Raw genomic sequence first — 26938 nt, 5'->3', positions numbered from 1 at the left:
TGTTATTTAAATATTTAAAATAATTATCTTTATGATTATGCTACACATTTTTGTATGGAAATTATATTTATGTTTATTTATCAATTTAAATCGATATTATGACGTATAAATTAATATCGTACTATTGTACCAAACGATTTCTACTAATAACTTTACTTTGTCTTGAGACTTTCTTCGGCTTTATTAAAATCTAACGCGTTTACACTTTCAATTTTATTTTATTTTATCTTGGCCCCAATTTTTTCTATAACTTGAATTTTTGTTTATCCTAATGACTCGACCGATTTGAGTTATTACTTGTCTTATTAAGTTGACTGTAAATTATATACCATAACCCTAACCTAACCTATATATTTTATATCCCTTCGTTAGTTTCGTGATATTATATTATAACCTCTGTTGTCGCGTGGATTACAAATGTATAATAATATTATGTATTAGTAAAATAAAGGTATCTAATGAGTAATGATTAAATTATTTAATTTAGGTACCTATCTTATTATATAATAATAATTCAAGAATGTCTAACTCTGATGTGGGTAATACTAAAAAGCGACACCGTTTATCGGGATCGGAGTACAGAAAAAGACGTGCGGCGACAGAAGCTGAAATTGCCAAGCAATCCGGCTTAATGTTTAAATTTTTTAAATCCAAACATGATGATTCCGTTAAATCTGAAGTTATCGATGAAGATACAGAAGTTACAGATTTTAACTTGGAAAACGATAATCCTGATGACCATTTAAATTTAGAGGTTGATATTAATAAAGATAATGATGATACTGTTAAATCTGAAGTTACCGATGAAGATGGAAGATCTGATGTTACAGATTTTAATTCGAAAATGGACAATTCAGATGACAATTTAAATTTAGATGTTGAAATTATTAAGGACCCTGCAAAGTGGCCTGTGATAAATGATAGAATTAAGTTATTATTAGTCAAAAATAATCCCCTTCAAATAAATTTAAATTATTACCCATTAGATGATTCTAAAAGAAAGTTTTCTAATGTTCACTACTTTAAGACACTATCTAATGGAGAAAAGCTTAATAGAACCTGGCTTATTTATTCAGAGTCAAGTGACTCAGTATTTTGTTTTTGCTGCAAATTATTTAAAAAAGATATATCTTCTCTCTCTAAGCAAGGTACCAGAGACTGGAAAAATATATCTGAAATACTAAAACGGCATGAAAACTCCCCAAATCATAAAATTGCGTATGAAGATTGGAAAATTCTTCAGACTCGAATGATGTAAGGAAAAACTATCAACGATGAAAATCAAGCTTTAATTCGTAAAGAAACAAAACACTGGAAAGCCGTCATTGAAAGAATTATATCTCTTATTCAAACTTTGGGAATGCAAAATTTAGCTTTACGAGGCAGTTCTGATAAATTATATGAGTTCAATAATGGGAATTTTTTGAAGTTTATTGAACTTCTGGGAAAATTTGACCCTATCATAAAAGAGCATATTAGTAGGATAACATCTCAAGACATACATACTAATTACCTCGGTAAAAATATTCAAAATGAAATAATCCAACTTTTAGATAACAAAATAAGACAAAAAATAGTATCAGCAGTACAAAATTCGAAATACTATTCAATTATTTTGGACTGTACACCTGACGTTAGTCATAAAGAGCAAATGACAATGATTATAAGATTCGTAACAGCTACCGAAAAGAAAGATAATGTCCCTGCAAAAGTTTCTATAAATGAACATTTTTTAACATTTATCGAATTACATGATACAACTGGTTTAAATATGACGAATGTTTTACTTGAAACTCTTAAAAAATATGGTATTGTATTTGATGACATGAGGGGACAAGGATATGATAACGGTGCCAATATGCGTGGTCAACAAAATGGTGTCCGAGCAAGAGTTCGCCAACTTAACCGAAGAGCGTTCTATGTACCATGCAATGCTCATTCATTAAATTTAGTTTTAAATGATTCGGTAAATTGTTGTCTGGATGCAGTTATATTCTTTAATATAATTCAAGAAGTCTATGTTTTTTTCTCTGCGTCGACTCATCGATGGGATGTCTTAGTAAAACACATCAATAACCTAACTGTAAAACCCCTAAGTGGGACCCGCTGGGAAAGCAGATTAGATGCAGTACGAGCTATAAGATTTCAAATCAAAGAAATATATTCAGCTCTTTTAGAAATATCTCAAGATAATTCCTTGGTAAACTCTTCTGGTGTTAAAAGTCGCGCCGAGGCAATTGGTATCATCAATAAGTTTTTAAACTTTAAATTTTTGTGTTGCTTGGTAGTTTGGTACGATATTTTATTTGAGATAAATATTACCAGTAAAATGTTACAATCAATATCGCTTGACGTTTCTGAAACAGTTAAACAGTTAGATTCAACTAAACTTTTTTTAATGAGATATCGTTCTGATGAAGGGTTTCAAAATACAATGAAGTCTGCTAAACTACTAGCAAAGGTTCTTGGAATTGAAGATTCATTTCCATTAATAGATCAAAGTAGAATTAGACGTACAAATACACAGTTTAATTATGAGTCACGTGATGATCCCATAATTGATTCTAAACAAAGATTCAAAGTAAACTTTTTCAATGCAATTTTAGATAGAGCTATACAATCAATTAACGAACGATTTGTATTACTTTCTGAGCATACAAACTTATTTTCATTTCTTTATGACATTTCCAAAATAAAAAATAGTGATGAACTTATGACTCATTGTAAAGATCTTCAACTAGCACTTGCATCAGATAACGGCTTAACTTCTGACATTAATGCTGTAGAATTATATGATGAAATTACAGCTCTGCAAAGACGATTTAATGATACAGAAACAAATCCTCGAATTGTTTTGGAATATATTTGTGAAAATCAATTAGTTGAACTTTTTTCTAACACTTATATATCGTTAAGAATCCTTTTAACACTTCCTGTCACGGCTGCCACGGGGGAAAGAAGTTTCTCAAAATTAAAAATTATTAAAAATTATTTACGATCCACAATTACACAAGATCGTTTAGTGGGCCTTGCAATGATTTCAATTGAGAAAGAATTAGCCTATAATATGGATATGGAAGAAGTTGTATCTGATTTCGCTAACGCAAAAGCAAGAAAAGTCAAGTTCTAATACGATGTTAACATTTATATTATGTTTTATTAACTTTTATATTATAATACAGCTATTTGTAAATTGTTTTTTTTATTTATTTAAATTAGTAGGGATTTACTTGACTATAAATACATCAATCTAATCAATTGTTAACTTTATACAAATTACAAATAAATATAATGAACTCGGAATTAACTATATTTCAGTAATGTTTATGTGAAAAAATATTTATAGTCTTTAAATGTAAAGGGGCGGCAAAACTTAAGTTTGCCTAGGTGTGTAAAATCACTTGAGCCGGGCCTGTCCATCAGTTGCCTTTTCCCATGCTATTTCAAAATTTTGTTTTTGTTCAGATAGGTTGACTAAATTTTTTTCATTTTCATTTAAAACCTCCATTTCATTATCAATTAATACCTCCATCTCATTTTCACTTTCATTTAATACATCCATTTCATTTTCATTTTCATTTTCTACAAATTGTAGTAAGTCATTTTCGTCATTTACATTATTAATTATATCATTGGGTAAAAAATGACATTTTTAATCCAAGACTAACTTTTTTTCCAAACATAGCTTCATATGGAGATTATTTGATACCAGCATGATAAGCACTATTTTTGGCAAATTGACAAAAATCTCAATCCTTCACTCCACTTTCTAGACTGATTTTCTTCCATCCAAGCATAAATGATTTTTTCGATGTCCTGATTAGCTCGCTCAACACTCCCCTGGCTTTGCGAATGACGTGGCTTCCCGTGTACAATTTTTAAATCATCCCACATTAGAACTAAATCATTTATAATATGATTCACAAACTCTCTACCATTGTCTGATTGTAGTATGCACGGAGCTCCAAATATACAAAAAATATCTATAAGATTGTACGCAACTTCGCTTGAAGTTTTTGTTTTTAAAGGTCGTAAAGAAACAAACTTAGTAAAATGGTCTTGGTAAACCAAGATAAATTTAAAACCACCATCTTTATTACTTTGCATATCTATTAGATCCACCTGTGCACGAGAATTAAAAGTTTTAGATAAAATTGGTTTTATTACTAAACCTTTTTTGGGATGAGCGTGTTTTTTATTACATATTTCACATAACTGTAAATATAATACAATTATATCCCAGGTAATATTTTTGTATTTTTGTTTTATTGAATTCTCCATTCGGTTTCGACCACCATGACCACAATTTATATGAGCCATGTGCAATATATCGAACATTTCATTGCATTTTACAAAATAAATAATGTCACCATTGGTTTTACTTGGTGGAACAATTAACTTTTTAAACTCACCGATTGTGAGTATGTCAAATCTATTTAGTCTCCTGTATTCGCTCGTTGTTTTCTTTGATTTGACCTTTGCTTGTTCTACCTCTTTTATTACATCGTATTTTTATCACTTATTAGAGAACTGCATTCACTTTTTGTAATTTCTTTAAGTTTTAATTCAAATTTAGTTTTAAAATCAGATACACACATTTCGTTAGTCATTGCTAAAGACGTACTTATATAAGCTCACAAAAATACGAACTACAATAAAATTTTGTACTATTTAGATAAGGTGTATTTTGTGTACCTTTAATATAACGAGTTGATAAAATACAATAACAGCGATAAATTAACAAGATACGCGTGGACATCTATAATCGTAATAATCGATAAAAATTACTATTTGTATTAAATATTAGCGAACGTATTTAATACACTAGGTACGGTTTTACCCTTACGATAAAAGTCAGTATACGGTTTTGAGGTTTAAATGCATTAATTGGTTAGGTTTTGGCGGTTTTGCCCAAATGATGTTGGTCATAACTAGGTTTGCCCGGTCAAAAGCCGAAATATGACATTTTGCCCAAGGATTGTGGGAAATTCGCGTTTTGCCCGGGCATTTCTGAGGTTTGCCCGATTTCGGCTTTTGCCCGTAACATATATAAGGGAGTCCAGAGACCAACAGGGGCAGATGTACCAGAGCTACGATGACCTGAGCAACTTCACGACACTCAGCTACTTTTTGTAACAGTTACATGTACTTCATTTATATGTAATAAAACATTATTGTATTTAAGAGTTGTAAATTTAATTTAAATAACACCCTGGATCTGGATCTGATATTGGCACGCAACACAGAGTTAAGCTTCCAGAGGTCACAAAATCAAAATTAAAACCTGGACAAATAATAGGTAAAAATAATTTGAATGGGGTTGTGGTATCTAAATGGCACGATGAAAGAGATTCACTATGTTATCGACTCGTCATAATAACATTACCATGGTAGATACGGTGAAGAAAAATAGAAACAATGAAACAATTATGAAGCCAAAAATCATAATTGATTATAATTCTGGTAAGGCTGGGATTGACCTATCAGATTAACTATCGAGTTACAGCAGTCCAGTTCGCAAGTCAATTGGATGGTATCATAAAGTGGCGACGGAGATTTTATTAGGAATTGCTGTAGTTAAATGTATTTATAGTACATAACTTAAATACTCCACACAATTAACTTAAAATTACACAATTCCGTGAAGCACTGATAAACGAAATACTCGGATTAAATTAACCATTACTTCATAAAGATTCTGTTCCTACATCAACGTCATCAACATCAAGACAAGCATCATCAAAACATATTTTCAATAAAACTTCAGAAAAGTGTGCTAGAAATCGAAAAATAAGAAAGAGATGTACACATTATTACGAATATAAAGCTGTAATTATTGGATCAGTTCAGGCCTGCAAAGAAGTTAAAAGAGTTACAAATTTGTGTAAGAAATGTGTTGTGTATTCGTGTGTGGACTGTTTTTTTGAATTATCATAAAAATGAAAAATAATTAAGCAAATGACAAACATTATTTAAGTCTGAATTATTTTAAGTTTTAATTAATAAAAAAGGATCAATATTTTAATTTTTTTTTAAATAGAAATTTATTTTAACTTTATTGTTTGAAAAGGTACTATAATTTTTTATTTATTTCATAAAATATGATTTTTAAAGATTCTAGTATTTAATGATTAAGTTTTATTAAATAAATAATCTATTTTGGAAGTTTTAAGTAAAATATATAGTTAAATTTGAGTAATAATAATAATTATCGTATATGGAGGTGCTATATACAGATAGAATAGTAATTTCTTCTTCTATGTCACAATGTGAATTTAAAAAGTATAAACACAGTGCCAACATACTTATTATTATTGCAAAATGTATAGAGTTTACGGCAGCCGGCGGCCATATGGCTTCCTACGAATGATATAGTGTAGCAGCCGGCGGCCTAAAAATTATCAGTATGTAATTATTTTTATATGGCCGCATGGCGGTCAACGTGTTAAAACTGTCACTTTAATTTTTTGTAAATAAATATTGTTTTTTTTTTTTATTCATCATATTTTATTCATATTTATTAAATTGGAGTTTGTTTTATTATATAAAATGTTAGTATACTAAATTATGTTCTATTGAAAAGAAAATTGATTACTATTTTTATGTTTTTTAAAATAATTAATACAGGTAAAATTATTTATTGTATATTATTATAAAATACAATATCCAAAGTATTTAAAGTATACAAGTGTATTAATAAATCAATTAACATATTAAGAGATATAGGAACCAAAGTCTAAAACAAAATTTCGGTATTTGCATTTTAAAATTATGGAAAAACCTTGGTAAATCAACACTGAGTAAAAAATTGATCAGCCCCCTGAAGAAGAATCCTGGCTACGCTACTGATATAATGTTATCACATGGGAACGGCAAAACCAATTAATTCAAGCTATTGCCACTCACATACGTAATTCAATTAAAAATGAGCTTATTAATGCCAAATATTTTGCCGTGTCTGTAGATACTACATTTGATATTTCTCGAAAGGAGCAGTTGTCAATAGTGTTTCGCTACATAAATAAAAACACCGGTGATATCTGTGAAAGACTAATAGCTGTTCGAGAAACTTTATCAACTACTAGCCAACATTCGTTTAAAATGTTCAACGATATATGTGAAAAAATGGATATAGATTGGAAGAAATATCTAATTGGCCAATCTTACGATGGTGCAGCTTCAATGAAAGGTGCCTACAATGGATTCCAGGCCATAATGAAAGAACATAACCCTTCCACTACATATGTCTGGTGTTGGACACACAGGTTTAGTTTGGTAATAGTAGATGCAGTAAGTAGTTGCTCCCAGGCCAAAAATCTATTCGGTAATTTGGAAACACTATATGATTACATTGGCAGCAGTAAAAAACGAGTAGGGCTATATTCACAACATCAAAAAGAAAGATATCCTGGTAAGCCATTACGTAGGTTAAAAAGAGTAGAAACTACCAGGTGATCATCTCATGCTGCTGCTCTTCATACAGTTTTTGAGACTTACGATTCATTAATTGACACATTGGACGAATTAAAAAATTATGTTGATCGTGTTAGTAGTGTTAAGGCTGGAAGTTAACTAAATTATTTATTGTCAGAATCATTTGTATTAACTAGTTTTACATTCAAACAAATATTTGAGCTAACTAATCCTTTAAGTGTATTTTTACAAGGCGTACAAATTGATTTATTGGCTGCTACTGAATATATACAAAGTGTATTTGAAAAAATTCAAGCTTTCAGAGATGACAATCAGTTTGAAAATTTAATCGAAGATAAGAATCAGTATATATCATCTAAAAGTGACGAATTATCTTTCACGCCATTAGTAGCAAATAGAAAAAGAGCAAAAAAGAAAATGCCAGGTGAAATTATGTCTGATCCTATCAGCTGCCCAATAACAATTTTTAAAGTTAACAGATACTTAACAATCATTGATATTGTGTGTACTCAAATTAGAGAAAGATTTAATGATCAGTCAACACCATTATATTAAGATTTATCACTTTTTCAAGTAAAGAGAATAATAGAAGTTAAAGAAAACTCCAATTTACTAACTGATGCATTTGAAGGTTTTGAAGAAATATATGGACAATTTGTAAAGGTTGAGGATTTGAGACGTGAATACAAACAGTTTGTAAATTTGTATTTAATGTTTGAAAAACTTATAAAATTACCAGTGAAGATACATAAGCCAATACCATGTGATGATAATAGCAATGATGACATCGAAGAAGAAAACACAGAAAATCTAATTATGTCAACAACTTGTGGAACAATAAACACAGTATACAAGTTATTTCAACAAAATGGACTGAAAGAAGTGTTTCCAGCAATTTACACAGCGCTAAGCATTGGACTAACGTTACCTATTTCAAGTTCATCTCCAGAACGAGCCTTCTCAAAATTAAAACTTATTAAAAGTAAATTAAGAAGTACAATGGCAGAAGAACGATTAGATTCTCTGATGTTAATATCATGTGAGAATGATATTGACATTGACTTTGACTCAGTTATCAATATTTTTACATCATATAGTACAGTGCTTAAAAAAATATTATGTTAATCAAATGAGTAACAGAATGCAGTAAACAATGAACCTAATATTATATTTATGTCAATAGTTGGTTAATATGTTGTTTATATTATTTATATAAATAGTTTATAATAGTACTGCATGTCTTCATAATATTAAGATCTATATAGAGAAAAATATAAAATTTAAATCAGTTTCTTTGCCAATATCCTTTTCTGATGTGTGATGATCATATTAATTTCTATGTTAATTAAAAATTATGGTACTTATCTGTATATTAAAATATTAAATAATGTAAAAATACAGTAAATAATATAATTTATTCATGAAAATTATATTTTCTAAGTTAAAAAATTTGTAGTGTCTTTGGGGGGGGGGGGGGGGGCTTGCCACCACGGCTTAGGTTTCATACCATATAGTGGTAGGTGGGTGGGTATAAATTAATGCCCATTGCCACACCTAAAAAAAAATTAGTTCGGCGCCACTGAATGATGAACACAAGATAATATCATGAATCGGCCTACAACACTTTGACCCACCAATAACGGACCAATGTAATATTCCAATATTTTCATCTGATATTACTTTTTTTCCCAAAATGCGTAGAAGCAATTTTTAAAAACAAAAAATTAGATATAATTAATCAATACTGCTATTTCCAACGCATTAAACAATATGATGACAACTCTATAATAATAAAACAAATAGGAATAAACACATTCGCCATAACTAACCCACAACCTACCTTAAGCATAAAAAAGAAATTTTAAATATAACCAAAACAGAAGAACTTAAATTAAATTACAATCACCCAAGATTAATAAAAATGACCTTTCCGTGTAGCTATGAACTATTAAGAAATGATATCGTTTTAATACCAAAAATGCACCCTTACGAAACCAACAATTTATATACATACTCAGTCAAAAGAGTATTACCAGTATCATGGACAATAATTAAATCATTAAATATAAACCATGAGAATGGAAAAGAAAATATATCCTTTTCAAACTTGACGGAAATTGGATTGACAAAATTCCTAACTTCCACGTAACAAAACAAATACAAGACCCCCAAAAATACTTTAATGATATAATGCTAAAGAAAATGCCACAACCACTTATTGATGATTTCTTAGGTGACATCATTTATATTACATGGTTAACCATGCTTACTATAATAATAGGGTTCATACCCTGCTATTATCAAAATAGATATGTTAACCGTGTCCCCTCCTATTCCACAAAGATAATTATACGAAGTTGAACAAACTAATAATAAATACACTCTTTACACTTAAACAAAAAAAAAATTGGTTGAATAAAAAAATTACAATGTAAGACCAATTACAAAAAGTTCGAACATCATAATATTACAACAAAATATAAACAATACAATCTCTAATACTTACTCAAAAAAAAAAAATCCATTTCACACGACTAAAATCAATATTAATTATTCCAAGAAGCTACTGATGTGGATAAACTTATAAAATCAGTTTCACAAAAATGTAAACAGTGAGATGTTAAAAAAAAAAAAATGTAAAACCAATTTAACATGAAATTGGCATCAAAACAAAGGTATAAACGACGGTCAACCAACACTTCACCAAGACTACTTAATATTAACATTCGAAGCCACAAGAAGATCCAATCCACACAATACAACGAAGGAGATGAATGTAATAGTATACTCGGCAATAACTACCACATTCTTGTATTTTTTTTTTCTCTTTTCTATTATTTTCCCACCACCCTATATCCTTTCATAAAAAAAATATATATATATATATATATATATATAATATACCGGTGCAACACGATTGAGCAAAAAATTATATATATTTTATATTATATCTATAGTACCATATATACTATATACCATAGTCTATAATATGTATAATAATTTAGGTACAACATAATATAATTAATCAATTCAATTTCCCTTCCCAATTATTGCAGGCTTAGGATTGTCAACAAATTATCATCGTTGGCTTGGTTAAAAATTGTTTTTTCTTAAATTACATGATATATGGTAAATGTATATACAGACATAGTCAATAGTCAATATTTTTTTGGTTCATATAAAAATAATCCGTTATAAATTTAATAATAATAAGTTTTAAAAAATTACATTTGGTGACTAGCACAAAAACGTGGTCCCAATGCTTGCAAATAGTCATTCATTGATATTTTGTTGTTTTTAAATTGTTCCCAAGTACCCATTATAAATTTAATATTGTTTTCTTGCTCTTTTCGTAATTTATTTTTTTCATTGCGTTTAATACTATTTATTTTTAAATAGGTTTCAGTTTGAATACCTAATAATATGTTTATTACTTGGAAAGTAGATGGATGCGAGGTATAAAACTGCGAATTATAGTGCCTATGAAAAGATTCTGGACCGTTAGTTGTTCTAGCTTCTTTGGATGGTTTATCTGCCCATAAAGTTGGTGGAAATTGTGCATCGATTTCTATATAGTTTTTAAGTAAATCATCGGCAAATCCAAAATTAGACGTTAAAGAATTTTCAATTAAATATAAAAAGCATTCTCTACTAAATTGGCTGGTAAAAATCCTAAAGCAAAAATTTTTTTTTAGCCAAACACCCAATTCCGAATTTGATTTATATTCATTTAGTAGCTGATTATCTTTTTGAATATGTCTAAACCAAGCTTGATTTAAATGAAACCTACATGCCAGAATTCTGCAGCTCGGGAAAATTTCTTTAACAGCGTTATGTGTACTTTTTTCAAAATCGAAATGAAAAGTTGATTGAGCTAATGATAGTTGTAAATTTATACCGATCAATTTCAAACACAATTCTATAATTGTAAGCCACATATCTATATATGTTTGAGTTGATTTTGAAGTCAAAAAAACAATACACTACAGGTATATAAAAACCGTTTTGCAATATATGAATAGTATAAAGTTGTTCATAATGTTTGGGGGAATGTGAAAACGTCCCATCGGCGAAAATGTGAGAACTTCGACTTAATATTTCAAGATTAGTAGCACAAGTAAACAATACCGGACTTGAAACTGTTTCCATATGACAAAACAACTCATTAGTATTACTTATTATATTTTCACGTCTATCAAATATTTGAATTTTTGATTCTTCAACACTTTTTGGATTTTTAGGAATATTCTTATGACGGAAATCATAAATACTATTTCTCCATAACCTCACATCAGAATACACAAGTTCAATATCATTTTCTGCGTTTTGAAGTTCAGCTCGAATTAGTTTATTCGGCCTTGTTAATAAATCATTCTCGCATTTCCTTTTAATACGGGAATTGATAATTTGCCTACCAACGATATTTTCAGCAATTACATCGTGGTTATGATCGTTAAGCATACTAATAACTATTGTAACATCTTTATTAACAAGCAGACTTGCAGAACAATTTTTATTGGTACAACGGTATCCGATGCTACCACATTTTTTTAGTATATTGAATTCCCTGTATTTATGTCCATCGACTAAAATGCATGGCTTACCTTTTTCGGTTTGAAATTTCTTTTGAATTTTCAGATCCATTTCAATAATTGACACTATATATTTTACACTAGACTATACTGTAATAATACTATAAACGTTCACTTTATACGCGATATAAATTGCGAATGAAACAAAAATACCAATATCCAATGCCGATATTGTGATATCGCTTATTAAGAAAATATTATCTTTAAAGGTACTTTTCTACTAAAATTTATTGCTTTACGCCACGGACGTATGCACTATGTAAGCACTACGTCCGTGCTTTCACCGAGTCGACGATCAGATAAAATTATAAAAATAAAAATAAAAACCAATGCAGAAAATAGTTACTCTTGAAAATTGATATAACTATCGAAAAAACAAATAATATTGGGTATTGACATTAATATATAATTTATAATATAATACCAGGAGAATTAATTATTTATTTTTAATTTAATTGATTAATTATTTTATGTTATACATACATTATTAGTTATTACACATCGTATCTAGTATATACTATGATATATAGTATATATTATGATACTATAGTATATACTATATATACATATTATTTGGTGCGCAATGGTGTTGTGATTTTAACAGGTAAAAAGGGATCGAGGCGCAATCGTGTTACAATTTTTTTGCGCAATCGTGGTGTGTTTAGTCGGGTCAAAAAAAGAAAAATTGCGCAATCGTGTTGTAGCCATAATATCGGAGTTTGTCGATTGCGTCCCAGATGCAGGTAAACGATTTTTTGCCCACCTTTTCCGTGTTCCGATTGCGTCCTATTGTATAGTAGGTAAGCGTTAATGTGACAGATAAATAAAATTGACATATTAAATCTAATATTTTTGTCATACATGGTATGGAGGTATATTTAAACACGAATTGGTTTTTACTTGATGAGTTTACGAACATTTTATCATAAGGCTGGTACTCTTATCGACTTACGAATACGTAGCAATTTAGTACGTAAAGTGCTTTAGAATTGAAAGATACTTTAAAGTTTAGACTTAATAATGAATACCATTTTTAGTGAAAAAATAAAGAAATCCGTATAATTGATAAGTTTAAATATCGTTTTTTAAATTATTTATTCTTATATATTTGGATTTACTTTTATTGGTTTTTGTATAATTATTATTATTAAAATAATTATTAATAATGGCTATTCGTTTTACAAAATGTTATGTTTATATATCATACAACAGGACGCAATTGGAACATAAAAAAGTAAGAAAAAATAATTTACCTATCCGACTTGTGGACGAAATTAACATACTGAAAAGGTATAAAAGGTTGAAACGGGACGCAATCGAATGACGCCCCATGAAATACACCTACTTTATAATTTCGAAAACTACTTGATAAACGAAACTATATAATCATTGTATGAACACCGCAAAGAAAAAGATGAAAAAGAGAGATACAACAATTAAGCATTAAAATTATAAATATTAAATATAACAAATCTCTGATGACAATCAGCATGAAGCAATCTCATGTATTATATAAATGGACAAATAAAAAAAACATCGAATTCTAGTCACAACAGTTATAGAAGGTTTTGAAATATTATAAATTTTACCTATCTCAAAATTTTTCCTCTCAAAAATATTTATGTCATTTCTATTTACTTTTCCAAAATCCAAACACTAAAAATACGTAATACAACTAGTAATTTTTTAATTAAAGGACGGATATCGAATACTGATTTTGATACAACGACTGGTGGATTCATATTATATAACGATAAATTCATTGAAATTATAAAACGATTTTAAAATTAATATTTATACGATTACGAAAAAAAAAAATGAATATAAACTAACAGTTAAACAGCTTAAACTAACAGTATTTTTTTGCTCACACATGTTATATACTAAAACTGAAGAGGTTAAAAAAGGAAAAAATGCGAACGTATAGTTTAGTTTAGGGTGACCAGACGTCCCGTTTAAAACGGGATTGTCCCGTTTTTGGTTATCATGTCCCGTTGTCCCGACAAACTTCGAACGGGACGCTTTTTATCCCGTTTTTAGAAGATGATCCTGTTTTAATCCCGTTATTTCAATATTATTATGTTATGTTTGTGAAAAAAATATCGATTTAAGAAACAATTAATATAAAACAGTTTTACTCATATATATGTTTAAAATTAGAAACCAAATTTATAAATAACAGACACCATGTTCAGCTGTGCGACTATTTCGGTCGTCATCGTCTTATCGCACCGACCGACCAAACCACGCACACGCTACACAATTATTATTATTATTCCTTAAATATAAAAGTATGTGTACGCTGACAGTCGTCTGCTATTTTTGTTTTTCAATTATTACGAATACCCGTATTACGGTATCGACAACTGGACGACAAGCCTGTAGTCTTATGAATATTATAATTATATTGATTCGATTATTATTAATATTATTATTATTCTATTCTAATTCTATTCAGGGGCGAACTGGGAGATCGTCAGCCCAGGGGGAAATACAACTTAGCGGCCCTAAATATTTTACTATATTATTACTAAATCAGTAGTGATTTTGTAAATATAATGAATGTTTTATTACTATAATTTAAAATAAATGTTAATTTTACATGTAGAACTATTTAAAAAAATATAAATACCTTTATAAATACAATATCCTTTATTTATCTTATGAACATAATATTTTTTATTATTTTTCACAATTGAATGTGTTTAGATGTTTAACTTAACATTTTTTTCATTAATGGTGAGCTTTGTTTCACATGTTCTAAAATATCATCAAATGATACTTCCTCCAATAACTCTTTCTCAACACTCACCATCATAAACGATTCTAATTTTTCCTGGCTTAGTGATGAACGTAACCTATTTTTTATAATTTTTAACTTACTAAAATACCGTTCACAGTTAACCTGTGTAAAAGACAATGTTAATAAATATTCATAAGCTAAAAATAAATTGGTAAGCCACAGAATGCATGTTATATTTGTACAGCAACTTATAACAACAAACTAAACAACCAGAACAGTTTGTATTTTTACAACTTGCAACTTCTATAAAATTAAAAAAAAACTTATATTAATTTATTGATTCATATATTATGTCTTTAGAATACTCTGCTTACCAGGTTTATTGTTAGAATTTCTACCAACCATATTTTCGTCACTATACAGAACAATATTGTCAATGTATGTTTCGTCATCACTCACATCCTCAACATCAAGTTCGTTTGATTAATTTTCATTGAAATAAATATTTGTTGTTCTTTTACAAATATTTCCAACTAAACCTTTGAATATTTTGGAAAAAGCAATAAGTTCTTCAACTAATTTATTGTAATCAATACTTGCTAATTCTGCTAATTTTTGTAAGCCATGTTTAGGAATTGATTGTATGAAATCTTCTTGAAAACAACTAGGGTGTAAAAACTGTGCGTCAGCTATTAATTCTTTATTGTTGGAAAACCTTTCATTCAAGCTCATATTCAATTGATCAATTATATTTTGAAATGTTTGTACTCTATACTGGTCAAGGCAGGTTGAAAAGGTGAAATATTGGTTATTTTCATCAAAATATGTTTTTTTTCTCCTTATACGGTGTTCTGGAAATGTCTCTTCTATGACTATGTCATTTGAAATATTCAAGTTTGAAAGTTTTTCGTTCATATTTGTAGTAAACCGTTCAGCATTTTTTACAACATTATGAAATGAAATAGTTTTTATATCATTTTTAGTTCTATCAACCATTTTCCATGCTGATACAAAATCAAGATGTTTTGTCTGTAAGTAGTTAGATGTAGGTCTGATAAAATAAAATATATCTAAGAAAATATGTGCTGTTAATATAGTTTTAAATTCAATTAAATTTTTTAATAAGGAACTTGCCTCCGAGGATGTATTATTATCAAAAGAGTCATCCACTGTAATATGTTGTAATGCACTTATAATAGTTGGAAATAAACAATCGTTACCTTTGAAAACCCAATCTAAAGCTTTATGTCTAGCCCACCATCTAGTATTTGTTTCGGCTACTTTTTGCAATTTTCTTAGTTTATGTGGACCAATATTAGTGTTATTATAACTTTCACGAGTCCAAATATTCATCCATTTGTAAGAACTACCAAAAAAAGTAGCTAAACGATTTAAAAGATCAAACAGATTTTTAGAGTCAATATTTTTACAAACATCTATTACACATAAATTTAAAATGTGGCTATAACACCAAATGTATATGGAATTTTTATTCTGAGATTTAATGAAAGACTGTAATCCATTAAATTGGCCACTCATATTACTTGCGCCGTCAAATGATTCTCCTACTATATTTTTAAATTCTAGTCCATGTTCTAAAAAACAACAATTTAGTAACTGATATAAATCTTTACCAGTAGAACTTTTAACTTGAACAATTGCTAAGAGCCTTTCTTTTATTTCACCATTTGCACAATAGCGGACACATATTGAGGCTTGATCAATGACGCCAATGTCTTGCGTACTATCTACTTGTATACTAAATTTTTGTTGGCTAATTTCATTTTTTATTTTGTTTCTTAAACATAGCAAAATTCCTTGTATCACCTTGTCAACAGTAGTTTTAGAAAGAAATGTTACCAATGATCCTCGACCTTTTGAGTTTAATTTATTATCCTGTTCAAGTTTAACTTTCCTTAATTTACTCTTTTTTATAGATTGCTGTAAATGTTCATTCAATATTGAATCTCGTTGAGCTACAAAATTTATCATTTCAAATGATAAATGTTTCGTTAGATGTTGGTCCTCTGTAGGGTAAATTTTGACGTCCAATGAACTTGACTATATCAAAAACTTGTTTTAGTATATGGATATTATTTTCTACCTCTTTTTTTCTTGCAATTACATTACAAGATTTCAGTTGATTGAATATTCAATTGACATTTCATTTGATGCTCGAAAATAGTGCTCAACTGCATTACAGTGAATATGAGAGTTTTCATGACGTTCAATAGCCGAGTAAACATGTTTGAAATTGGTACAACCTTCAGAAGAAGAATAATTACTACTTGCTGCATTCAGTCCAAATGCAATACAAATAGTACAAAACATAGCATCTATGCCATTAGAATTTTTTAAAATTGATAACCACTTTCTGTGAATTTGTTTACCAAGAACAGATCTATAATATACTTTATTGAAATCAATAACAACATTTTTAATACTGTTGGTTGAATTGTATTTTTCTTTACAAAATCTATTTTATTGGAAATCGATGAGCTGATAGGTAATTTAAAGCTAGTAACATCTATTACACCAGAGTTCGCATCAGTAGGTAAGCCATTTACATAATCATCAGGAATATCAAAAACATTGTCATTACCATCATTGCAATCAAGTTCTCTCTAGTAAAATTTTTTCCTAATTATTATTACTGACATTTATAATAATTTTAATAATTTTAATATAATAAATATCTTATAATAAGAAATCAATAAAAAATAAGCTGATGCACAAGTGAGATACAGTAATGGTAACTCATATTATTGAATAAATTGTAATTTGTAACTAACATTTTTTTAATTCTACCACAACTGAAACTATTACAAATACTTGAACTAAGTGTCTTATATATCATTGATTCATTCATATGAAAATCACACACCAAAAATAATAAGTTAAGTTATTTTACTTTCTAAATTAAAGTAATCAACTATTAAAATACCTATTACCTAATTATTTTTAATTAAAATAATTTTATTTATAAATGAGAAATTAAAAATGAACTCAGTAAAATGTATTAAAAAAATGTAGGTATAAATAAATGTATTAATAAATAAATATATATATATTAATATTTTGTATGTTAAATGTATTTATTAAAAATTTTATAATTTTATAAATAAAAATTATATCATATAATAGTCTGATTTAAAGTCAAAATTAAACGTTATAATTGAAAAAAAGTATAAAAATTTATAAAATAGGTATACATTTATAAAGACAAACAGAGAAAATATACAAAACAATTGCATGAACATTGAACATCCATCTACTCTTTAATAATTATATTTATTATCAAAAGACAGTACAATTTACCTTTACCTTTACCGTACATCAAAGCTTTAAAATTTATTATTTATAAAATAAATCATAAAACGATAAATTGCTGTAGTTATGACTTGAAAATATAGTCCAAAATATTTCAAAACATATTCTTTTTAGTGAATAAAAATCGGAAGCACACAAAAGAAAGTAATGTGTTCAAAAATTTAATTTATTATATTTATTATGTCACTAATGTCAACATTTAAGTTTGAAACAAAGATTCTGGTTACAAACATATATAACTAACCTTTTCTATTACAGCAATGGAATTTGTAGCATTAGATTGGCTAATATTGCTAAAACAAATTTTTGTCTGCTTCGGATCTGAAGCTGCAGACTTTAATTCTGCCGCTTGTTTTAAACGTTTTTTTTCTGCGCCACTTTTTACTTTATTAGAGCTGTTCATATTAAATTTGTATATTTTGATATGAAAAACTATAACAAACTATACACTATACACAATACACTGAAATAGTCACCAATTACAATTTACAATATCGAAAACGTAAAAAATGTCTCCTGTTCAACCCGCGTACCGCACTGCCAAAGAATAGAATATTCAAACACATTTATCTAATGATAAAAATAACCCATATAAAAGACAACTAACACTATTATGTTAGTTTCATCGATAACAAAAATAATAAATGATTTTTAATTTGTAAACCAGTAGGCAATAACTCATAGGGAACGATATAATTAGATATTCAGTCTGTAGTCAGAAAGTGAAGACTTTTCAAATACATAGGGCTACGGCTATATTACATAAAATATAGTAATAGTGTAAACGAGTAAAGAATAGATCCGCAATTATCTGTTAAGAGGACGTTCCACCAAAATATAACGAAACGAACGCTCCAGAGATAGCGTTGTTTGACGTATCCACGCCGTCGCGGCAGACTGTAACCACGCCCATTGTCTACCCAACGCGGTCCACACGTCTTAGTCGCGGGAGAGGTACATTATTATTTCACCGACTCTCGTTTCGAACGTTTCGCTACAGTGCTATTGAGCGTTTCGTATTATACTATATTATTATACCTATTATAATTATGTCACCTACCCAATAATCGCTAATATAGTAATACCTGTGTACTTCTAACACGCGTCACGCTCGCTTACAAACTATATTTTAAAGTTACCGTCAACTTAAATATTTGTATCAACGCATAAAACAAAAAATATTATACAACATTAATTTCATAACGAGATACACATATATAGTTAATAAGTAACAAATAATTAAATCACACGTCGTGAGCGTTCTGTGAGTTCTGCAATTTACTCAAGAAAATTAGTAAAATATATCTATAATATCTATCAAACAGAATTCTAGATATGAATAGGAAGTCATTTTAAGTTATTAATATAGTTAAGAGGATGTCAGCGTGAAAGTAGAACGTATACAACGCTCAAGAGATGGCGTTGTTCGCCGTATCGCCGCAGTCGCGACAGCTTGAAACTACGCCCATTTCGTCTGCGACGTAGTCGCGTGTTTTATTCTCGGGAGAGACGGTATCATTAATGTTTAGACCATCGTGTCAAACGTTTCGCGCCGATGTAATGTTATGTAATGTAAATGTAATGCACCGTTTGTTTCCTCGCTCTTTCTGCCCCTACCACAACATACCAGCATTACTAGAACCAACCTTGTGTTGTTAGCTTTGGTATAAGAGTGAATTAACCTATTATCAACCTTAAAGTTAAGAATATTCTCTATATTTTTACGATATTCGATTTTTATACAAGTTTTGAGTATTTAAAATATTACAATATTTAAAAATGCTCATTTCTCGCGTTAAAATGAAAACATATATCGTTAATTAATAAAAAGACAATTTCCAGATTATTTATAATATATTACCGAATGCATTTTATAAAATAATCGCACGCGTCCACAAACTAATAATTAAAGCTGCTGTTTGCTAAATATAATAAATAAATAAATAAGTACCAATACATCAATAAGTGAAGCTTTTATATTATAAGATGTATACAAATTTATTTTATTTTTTTGTTTTGTTGCTTTTTTATATGATCGGGTTCTTTAATATCATTTATCAATATCCGCTTACAATATTGAGGATTTATAAGTTCTGGCAATAAACATTCCATATAGAATCTGAAACAACCGTTTGAATTCATATTTTAGAATATAAGTTATATATTTTTATGTAGTAGCCGCTAATACATACGTTTTTAAATAATCTAACATTTTTTCGGACCAAAAGTGTTCATCGTAAATGATTTTTTCAACTGAAATCCATTTTTCAGAATATATTATAAAATAACATAGGTTTCTTCTGGTTATATGCAACTGCCCTTGAATCTGATAATAATAATCACATGTTTTTTTTAGTTCAGTTATGTTTTCATCGTTTATATTTTTTATACTGCAATACTTAATCTAGAAAATGAAATATATCATTTTTATTATTTTTTATTCTTAAAAATGTGTGAAATAATTTTACGTATATATTATTATAATACTTTTCCTTCCTTTATCGCGTGAATTATGGTATCACAGTCTTTTGCTGAGTATGGGCATTTAATTTCAATCAATGAATCATAATCAACAAAACCATCTAAAATGTTAATTTAACTATAATATTATGACATGAATGAGGTAGGTTTAATGTGATATAACTTGAACTTTTTGTAGATATATTACCTGGGCTTGCTGCTAAATATGGTATTTCAGAATCCACACATAGACCAGCTGGAGAAACTTTTAACCCAAATTTAGTTTCAAATTCATTTCTAGCATATGGCTCCATACTTTTTCCATAATCCAACGCCTTTGCTTGTATGTTGTTACCATACAGTAAACCATAAACGGTATTTTTACAAGACGTATGTGGTCTCATTTTACATATTTTGCCGAAGTTTGATGCAGTTATTCGGTTTCGTCTTTCGACATGCCAAAGTTGAGAGTCAGCTTGATTTCTAGTTTCTTTTTCCAAATAACCTATGTTTATTATAAATGAATAATATTATAATAAGTTTATATAATATACACAAATGTATATTTAGAATCGCAGTTATAGTTAATTTTTTTTATGCAAATAGATATACTTACTTCGATCCATTTCAGAAAGGCTCTTAATGAACGCAATTTTTTTTTGTTTTATATCTTCTTCTGAAATATCTTCTATCAATGGTTCAGACAAACCATAATCCTCGTCAGGCCCATTAACTTTTAAGTGTATTTTATTTTTAGGAAATAAAATTCTTCGTCTACAGTTATTAATTCTTATTCTTTTAGCGTCTGATAAAAACCGTTTTCCAAATGTTCCTATTTATATATCAATATGTATATAGTACAATACATAAAAATGTAAACAAATAAATATCTAGAGCATAATATAAAGACGATATAGGTATACAACATTTAGTTTTAAAATTACCTGGACTTGCATTGGTTATAGATTTATGAATTGTGCGTAAATACGATTGTGAATTAAATGCAATCACAGCTGCCTCTACTCTCGTATTATATGTGTGTTTTTGAGACAAATTTGTTCTTTTGCCACCAATGTATTTGTTAATCATGCTATTAAATTGCTCACATATATTATTGTCAACATTTTTTAAGAGACTCTGAGCATTGTTGAATAAACGCCGATTAGCCATATTAATTTCCCTCATTAAACCACAGTTTTCAGCGATGGAAACTAAATTTTGATCACCAGTTTTAGATTCTTTACAAAAATATTTGTCACACTTGTTATGTTCTCCTAATATGTGATACGGACTGTTCATTATATCATTTGCCAAATCTTAAAGTGTACGAAAAATCAAATATAATATTATAGATAAGATGTATATAATTTTACTGATGTATAGTAAATAAAAATATTAATAAAAAAAAACCTGAAGCTTGTTGCGTTGTAGGCTTATTCTCCTTTTTTCTATACTTAATAGCTGTTACAATACCAGTCCTAAACCTCATGATATTTGATAAAATAAATCTACGTACATTTATAGGATATATACATTTTTTTGCAGCAGCAGTAAGTTTTTGGCAATAATTTCTTAATAAATGGTTTCTACATTCGATTTTCTGTATTAAAAAATTAGGACCATACGGTAAAACTTCGTTGAGACGTTTAGTGACACTACTGTCTCCATCGCCTAAATAATATAATAGGTATAATAGTATAATACTATAATTTAGTAAAATTTGTTTGTAATAATAAACTAGGAATTCCGAATTATACATAGTAATAAAATAAAAATAAACATATAGGTACCGATTAATTTGTTGTACTTCAAATTGTGCATTTCAATACTTTTTTGAAATCCTTCTACTACACCATCAGCTTCAATACTAGTAGCCGATTTATTCCAGTTTTTAAAACAGCTATGTTTAGGCTTTTCAATTTGTTTTAAAGCTGCGCGATGACATACGACACAATATCGATTTCTAATCCCGACGAATAGTACTTTTTTTGTCCTATATCCTATAATAGTTGCCTATAGAAAAATTATTTATCAACTTTCAGCGCATTTAAAATTTAAAGAGAGCTTAAAAATTAAAATATCATACCACTCCAGATAGTGCGTCGTATTTCGACTTGTAGCTCCTTTTACCCCATTGGCCATCTGCTACCACAGTACATAGAGCATTTCCATCTTCATCGACGTCTCCATCTTCAATTGCTAACCTCCTCTCTTCCTCGCCAGCTTTTAACATTTCTGTCCGAGCACTGTCGTGGATACTAGAATGCATCGATTTGTGAACTCTTGAATACGTCGTATTAGCCATAGAAGGCATTTCTAATGCAGCTGAAAATTCTGTCAATTGTCTTTGTCCAATGCCTAAGTTATATAATTTGAAAACAAAAAATATGTTGTACCTTTTTCTAAAAAGTTTAACATTTTAATTAAAAATTATAAAAAAAATTACCGATTGCAACAGTGCCATTTAAAACCGCTTTATTTATAGTCAAATAGTCAGCTTTTATATTTTCTGACGAAATACGCATTTTAATACAACACATCTTACACTTGAATTCAAATGTAGAAAAATAGCCGTTCAATTTTTCTGAAACATATTCCATATCACTGAATGTACAATCGAAACCACTTTCATGTCGAAACGTTCTAATTTGTTCAAATATGTGAAAAATGTCTACTATCCTTCGACCAACTAAGGGTACTTTTTTACATTCAGTAGTCCTACGAATCAAAAAAATAATTATAAAATAATTATAATAATAGAACTAGTAATTTCTACATATTATAGGTGCTTAGTTATTAATTAAAATTATTATTATTATTATCATTTTCTTTTATATTATAATTCTAATAATGCATTTATTCTACAAAGTTGTGAGTATTTGTGATATTTCTAAACCAAGTAGAAAAACAACATATTATATATAAAAGAAATAAAACAATTTTCTTAAATTTTCGTATAAAGTTAAAGACTCGTAAAAAATACTTGTGGAATTACGCTCGACTTTGTTTTATAATATTATCATTAGCAAAACGTAGGTAGAACATTGTATTGAATTTTAAAACTTGAATTATTGTATGTATGAATTTTTAACTATAAATTAACTTGCGAATTATCGCGACTATCAGTTATTACTTATTACTTACATTTTAGTACGTTCATCATCATGACTAGTTTGAAGATTAAAAGCTTCTACTTCACTACAAGAGAAATTAATTAAATCGTTTCTATGCTCTGGTAATTTAAAAATGATTGGAGTAGAAAATGCAGCTGGAGGTGTTAAATCATGTATATCATCTGCAGATATTTGATGTTCATTTAATATTTCTGTCGTAATAGAAGTATCAGTTTTTGCACTGTAAAAAATTATTATTTATTAAAGTTAGTTACTACTATTAACTAACTTTGATCATAGACAGATTAAAGATTTCCTTACGAAAAATATTAAATAGTGAGAAGATTAGTGTTCTTACTTACTTAATATTTGAATTTTTTCTAAAAATGTTGACTGTTACTATGTTATAAATTAAAATTCAGAAATACATTTCATTTTCTAAATTTTTAATGCAGAAATAATTATTATAATTGGTACTTACCGAACATTTAGGGGGTTGTTACGATTTAAACTAATCCCTTTTTTAGTTTCTTTCATACGTTTTGACCTTGACTTTGGACCTGATCGAGCTCGTCTAGCTGAAACTGCTCGTACCTTTTTTGGTGCCATTATTTGCAAAACAATTATAAAATACAAACAAAACCAAGGAACACAAACGACAAACCACAATGCTCATTCGCATAAATTAAATGTTTTGTATAATAAATGCTTTTCCGTTATAACAAATTATAATATACCAACTATACGTAGTCCCTCAAAATAATATTCAAAACATTATTTATACTGTCCAAGTATATTTAAATTGTTTTTATTAGTACTTGCTAGTCGCTACAGAGTACAGACGTAGTATATTGTAATCGTACGTAAAAATAAAAGACGTATCATAATAATATTGGCCATTGGGTATAATTTGTATAAATGTATAATAATTATTAATAACTGGTCTGACAATACGTAGAAATCGGGATCGGAAACAGCGATATGCCGGTTAATAGCTATAATTACTCAGTGCACAGAACGTATGATATGAAGTGGGGATTTGTCGAAGATAGTTACATTGCGCGTCGCATACCACGCATAGCGCTCTACTAGGAAATAATTGTTTTTCAATTTTTAAATATAATGAAAACTGTTTTGTGCGAACCAACTGTATGAGAACAGTTTTCATCATAAAATTATAAAAACTTTACAGAGCCTAAAGGAAAACATTATCTGTGCAATAGCGTTCTTATTTTATTTCTAGCATAATTCAATATTTTTTAATAAGCAAATCAAAAATTAAGAAAAGACAAGTATTAATTAATTGATAAATCCATTTGCATTTTTGCTATCAAAAAAATTAAAACGCTACGACACAGGTAATATTCTCCTTTATATGTTGTAAAGATTTGGTACTTCTAGCATAAAATCTGATTGCGTAGACTTGGTTCCCGCAGAATGAGTTTTGCGGCCGATTCACGGGTGCGCTGACATCCTCTTAAAAAATAATTGAATTCATAATATATGTGGCCATGTACCTACATACATGTATATATACAATATACATAATATTAAATTGTATACATAATATGTATCGTAATTATATAAATATTTTTTAAGGAATACGTCATATTTATAATTTTTTTTTCAATAATTTTGTTTGTTTTTTTCCCTTAACTTTTTCCGTAGCTTTTACCATGTTGTCTCTGATATGTGGAGGATCGACGATATCACTTTTTAGTAATCGTTTGCTAAATTGTGGATCAACGATTTCCAAAAGCAAACATTCTTCATAAAATCTAAAACAATAATTATTTTATACCATAGTAAAATTACTTATAGTATGTTTATGCATTGATTTTTAACTACTTCTCAATGGTTTAGAATAGCCAAAGGTTATCGGGAGTAGACATATTATTATATGAGATAAATGTGTTCAATCGATATTTGGTAGGAATAAATGTGTTATCTATTGTTTATGTAGCCATGAAGACCACGTATATTTTTATGCGTTAGTGGACTGTATATTTAAAACACTTGATTTTCAATGTGTATTATTACGATTTATTTTGAACATTTTAATTAGTTAATTTATATATATACATTTTATTCGTGAAAGACATTATATTCTGCCAAACGATAGCAGACGACTGTGACACACAAGAAAGAATTAATACCGCGATCATGTGAGTAACGATATCTTATCTTATAAACTATAACTGGTCCGACGGGGCCGACGCGGTGCGGACGCAACAGTTTATTTACTTATTACTTACAATGTTAAATATGGTTCCATTTTTGTTTTCCAAAAGTTTCATTATATCTTATTATTTCAATTTTGTCCATTTTGGGTGAACATAAAAGTAGCACGAGTTTCGTCCTGTAATATGCATTTGGCCTTATTTGGTAATAGTAATATGACGTACCGTGTTATTTTACACATATATATTATACGGAGAGGGTGATGTATACCGATGGAATAACATATTCAAACAGTGTAGTATCGAACGGTATGGCGATCACCCGCACATCGATATTTAATAACAAGACATGATCACACGTCCTGACTTTCAGAAATGATGAGTAAACGAAGTGTTAATTACTTTATCGATGCGACAATCAAGACTTGATCACACGTCTTGTAATTTTAGAACCGATGAAATCGGCGGAAAGGCACCCAACTGAAATAAAAGATTTAATTTAGAGAGCCCTTAGGTCATCGGTAATCACTACCCTAAGTCACACATCTTGACGTCATAACCATATATAAGTTGAGCCAGGTAAGAGCTCAGCAGATTGTTAGGATATTCGAGACGCTCAGAGGCAGGTCGTAAAACACCACCACGGTCTCGTTCATCAGTTATTTCGAGGCAGCGTAACACCACTCACACCATCTTGTGCTTATAAAATTGTATTCTGTTAATATTAATTAGATAAATAAAGACGAACCTTTAACTTGCAAACATTGTATTTATTCTACGCTTGATATGTATCGACGCGACATCAACGGGACGCACAATAACTATCTGTTTTCAAAACAATATCATTGCTTTAACCACCAGGCACCTAAATTAAATTCCAATGTTCTATTGTAAGTTTTATAAATTAACAAAATTAAAATAAATCATGTTCCAACAATCCTGATATTAACTTTTATAAATATGATAAAGAATTGTCTTAGCTAGTTACCTTTTTCACAGAACAGCTGTTCAGCTGTCTACTTTACAGAAATGGACATTTTATTTCACTGAAACTTAGCAATACGTAACTGAACGAAGTACACCGTA

The 26938-nt window shown here is 28.9% G+C and overlaps 4 protein-coding genes across 4 annotated transcripts; 2 read left to right on the top strand and 2 right to left on the bottom strand.

The window, feature by feature from the left end:
* The first annotated feature begins 520 nt into the window (after positions 1–520).
* LOC112596888 (zinc finger MYM-type protein 1-like) lies at positions 521–3130 on the top strand. The gene is made up of 3 exons (XM_025342712.1): positions 521–910; positions 987–1077; positions 1260–3130. Exons 1-3 carry the CDS (start codon positions 521–523, stop codon positions 3128–3130), a joined length of 2352 nt encoding a protein of 783 aa, XP_025198497.1.
* A 593-nt stretch (positions 3131–3723) lies between these two features.
* Positions 3724–4194, bottom strand: LOC112596887 (KRAB-A domain-containing protein 2-like; the record flags this gene model as incomplete). The annotated part of the gene is made up of 1 exon (XM_025342711.1): positions 3724–4194. A coding segment is annotated over one exon (471 nt), but the record flags the coding sequence as incomplete, so codon positions are not given.
* Positions 4195–4363: 169 nt separating this feature from the next.
* Positions 4364–8559, top strand: LOC112596886. The gene is made up of 5 exons (XM_025342709.1): positions 4364–4421; positions 5696–5884; positions 6965–7411; positions 7592–7858; positions 7991–8559. Exons 1-5 carry the CDS (start codon positions 4364–4366, stop codon positions 8557–8559), a joined length of 1530 nt encoding a protein of 509 aa, XP_025198494.1.
* Positions 8560–20097: 11538 nt separating this feature from the next.
* Positions 20098–23891, bottom strand: LOC112596890. Its single transcript, XM_025342714.1, has 11 exons — positions 23704–23891; positions 23006–23277; positions 22646–22917; positions 22350–22572; positions 21970–22230; positions 21504–21875; positions 21176–21391; positions 20768–21064; positions 20587–20681; positions 20292–20503; positions 20098–20218 (listed from the first exon to the last, which is right to left on the bottom strand). Coding segments are annotated over exons 1-11 (2343 nt in total). The 5' UTR covers positions 23706–23891.
* Positions 23892–26938: the final 3047 nt, after the last annotated feature.

Source organism: Melanaphis sacchari, unplaced genomic scaffold (assembly GCF_002803265.2).
Source record: "Melanaphis sacchari strain LSU unplaced genomic scaffold, SCAv2.0 Contig368_pilon_pilon, whole genome shotgun sequence".
Taxonomy (NCBI): domain Eukaryota; kingdom Metazoa; phylum Arthropoda; class Insecta; order Hemiptera; family Aphididae; genus Melanaphis; species Melanaphis sacchari.
Note: the sequence above shows the minus strand (reverse complement) of the source record. Positions and strands in the feature narration are given on the sequence as shown.

What these genes read in the sequence shown, in the direction of transcription:
- LOC112596890 (XM_025342714.1), bottom strand. An exon ending in ACGACGCACTATCTGGAGTG is followed by an intron (nt 22,573 to 22,645) that starts GTATGATATTTT and finishes ATTTTTCTATAG; the next exon opens with GCAACTATTATAGGATATAG. An exon ending in ATGTTAGATTATTTAAAAAC is followed by an intron (nt 20,219 to 20,291) that starts GTATGTATTAGC and finishes CGGTTGTTTCAG; the next exon opens with ATTCTATATGGAATGTTTAT.
- LOC112596888 (XM_025342712.1), top strand. Translation starts at nt 521, where the DNA reads ATGTCTAACTCTGATGTGGGTAATACTAAAAAGCGACACCGTTTATCG. An exon ending in AGGACCCTGCAAAGTGGCCT is followed by an intron (nt 911 to 986) that starts GTGATAAATGAT and finishes ATTACCCATTAG; the next exon opens with ATGATTCTAAAAGAAAGTTT. An exon ending in ACCTGGCTTATTTATTCAGA is followed by an intron (nt 1,078 to 1,259) that starts GTCAAGTGACTC and finishes GAATGATGTAAG; the next exon opens with GAAAAACTATCAACGATGAA.
- LOC112596886 (XM_025342709.1), top strand. Translation starts at nt 4,364, where the DNA reads ATGTCACCATTGGTTTTACTTGGTGGAACAATTAACTTTTTAAACTCA. An exon ending in TTTAAACTCACCGATTGTGA is followed by an intron (nt 4,422 to 5,695) that starts GTATGTCAAATC and finishes TACTTCATAAAG; the next exon opens with ATTCTGTTCCTACATCAACG. An exon ending in TCAAAAAGAAAGATATCCTG is followed by an intron (nt 7,412 to 7,591) that starts GTAAGCCATTAC and finishes ATTTATTGTCAG; the next exon opens with AATCATTTGTATTAACTAGT.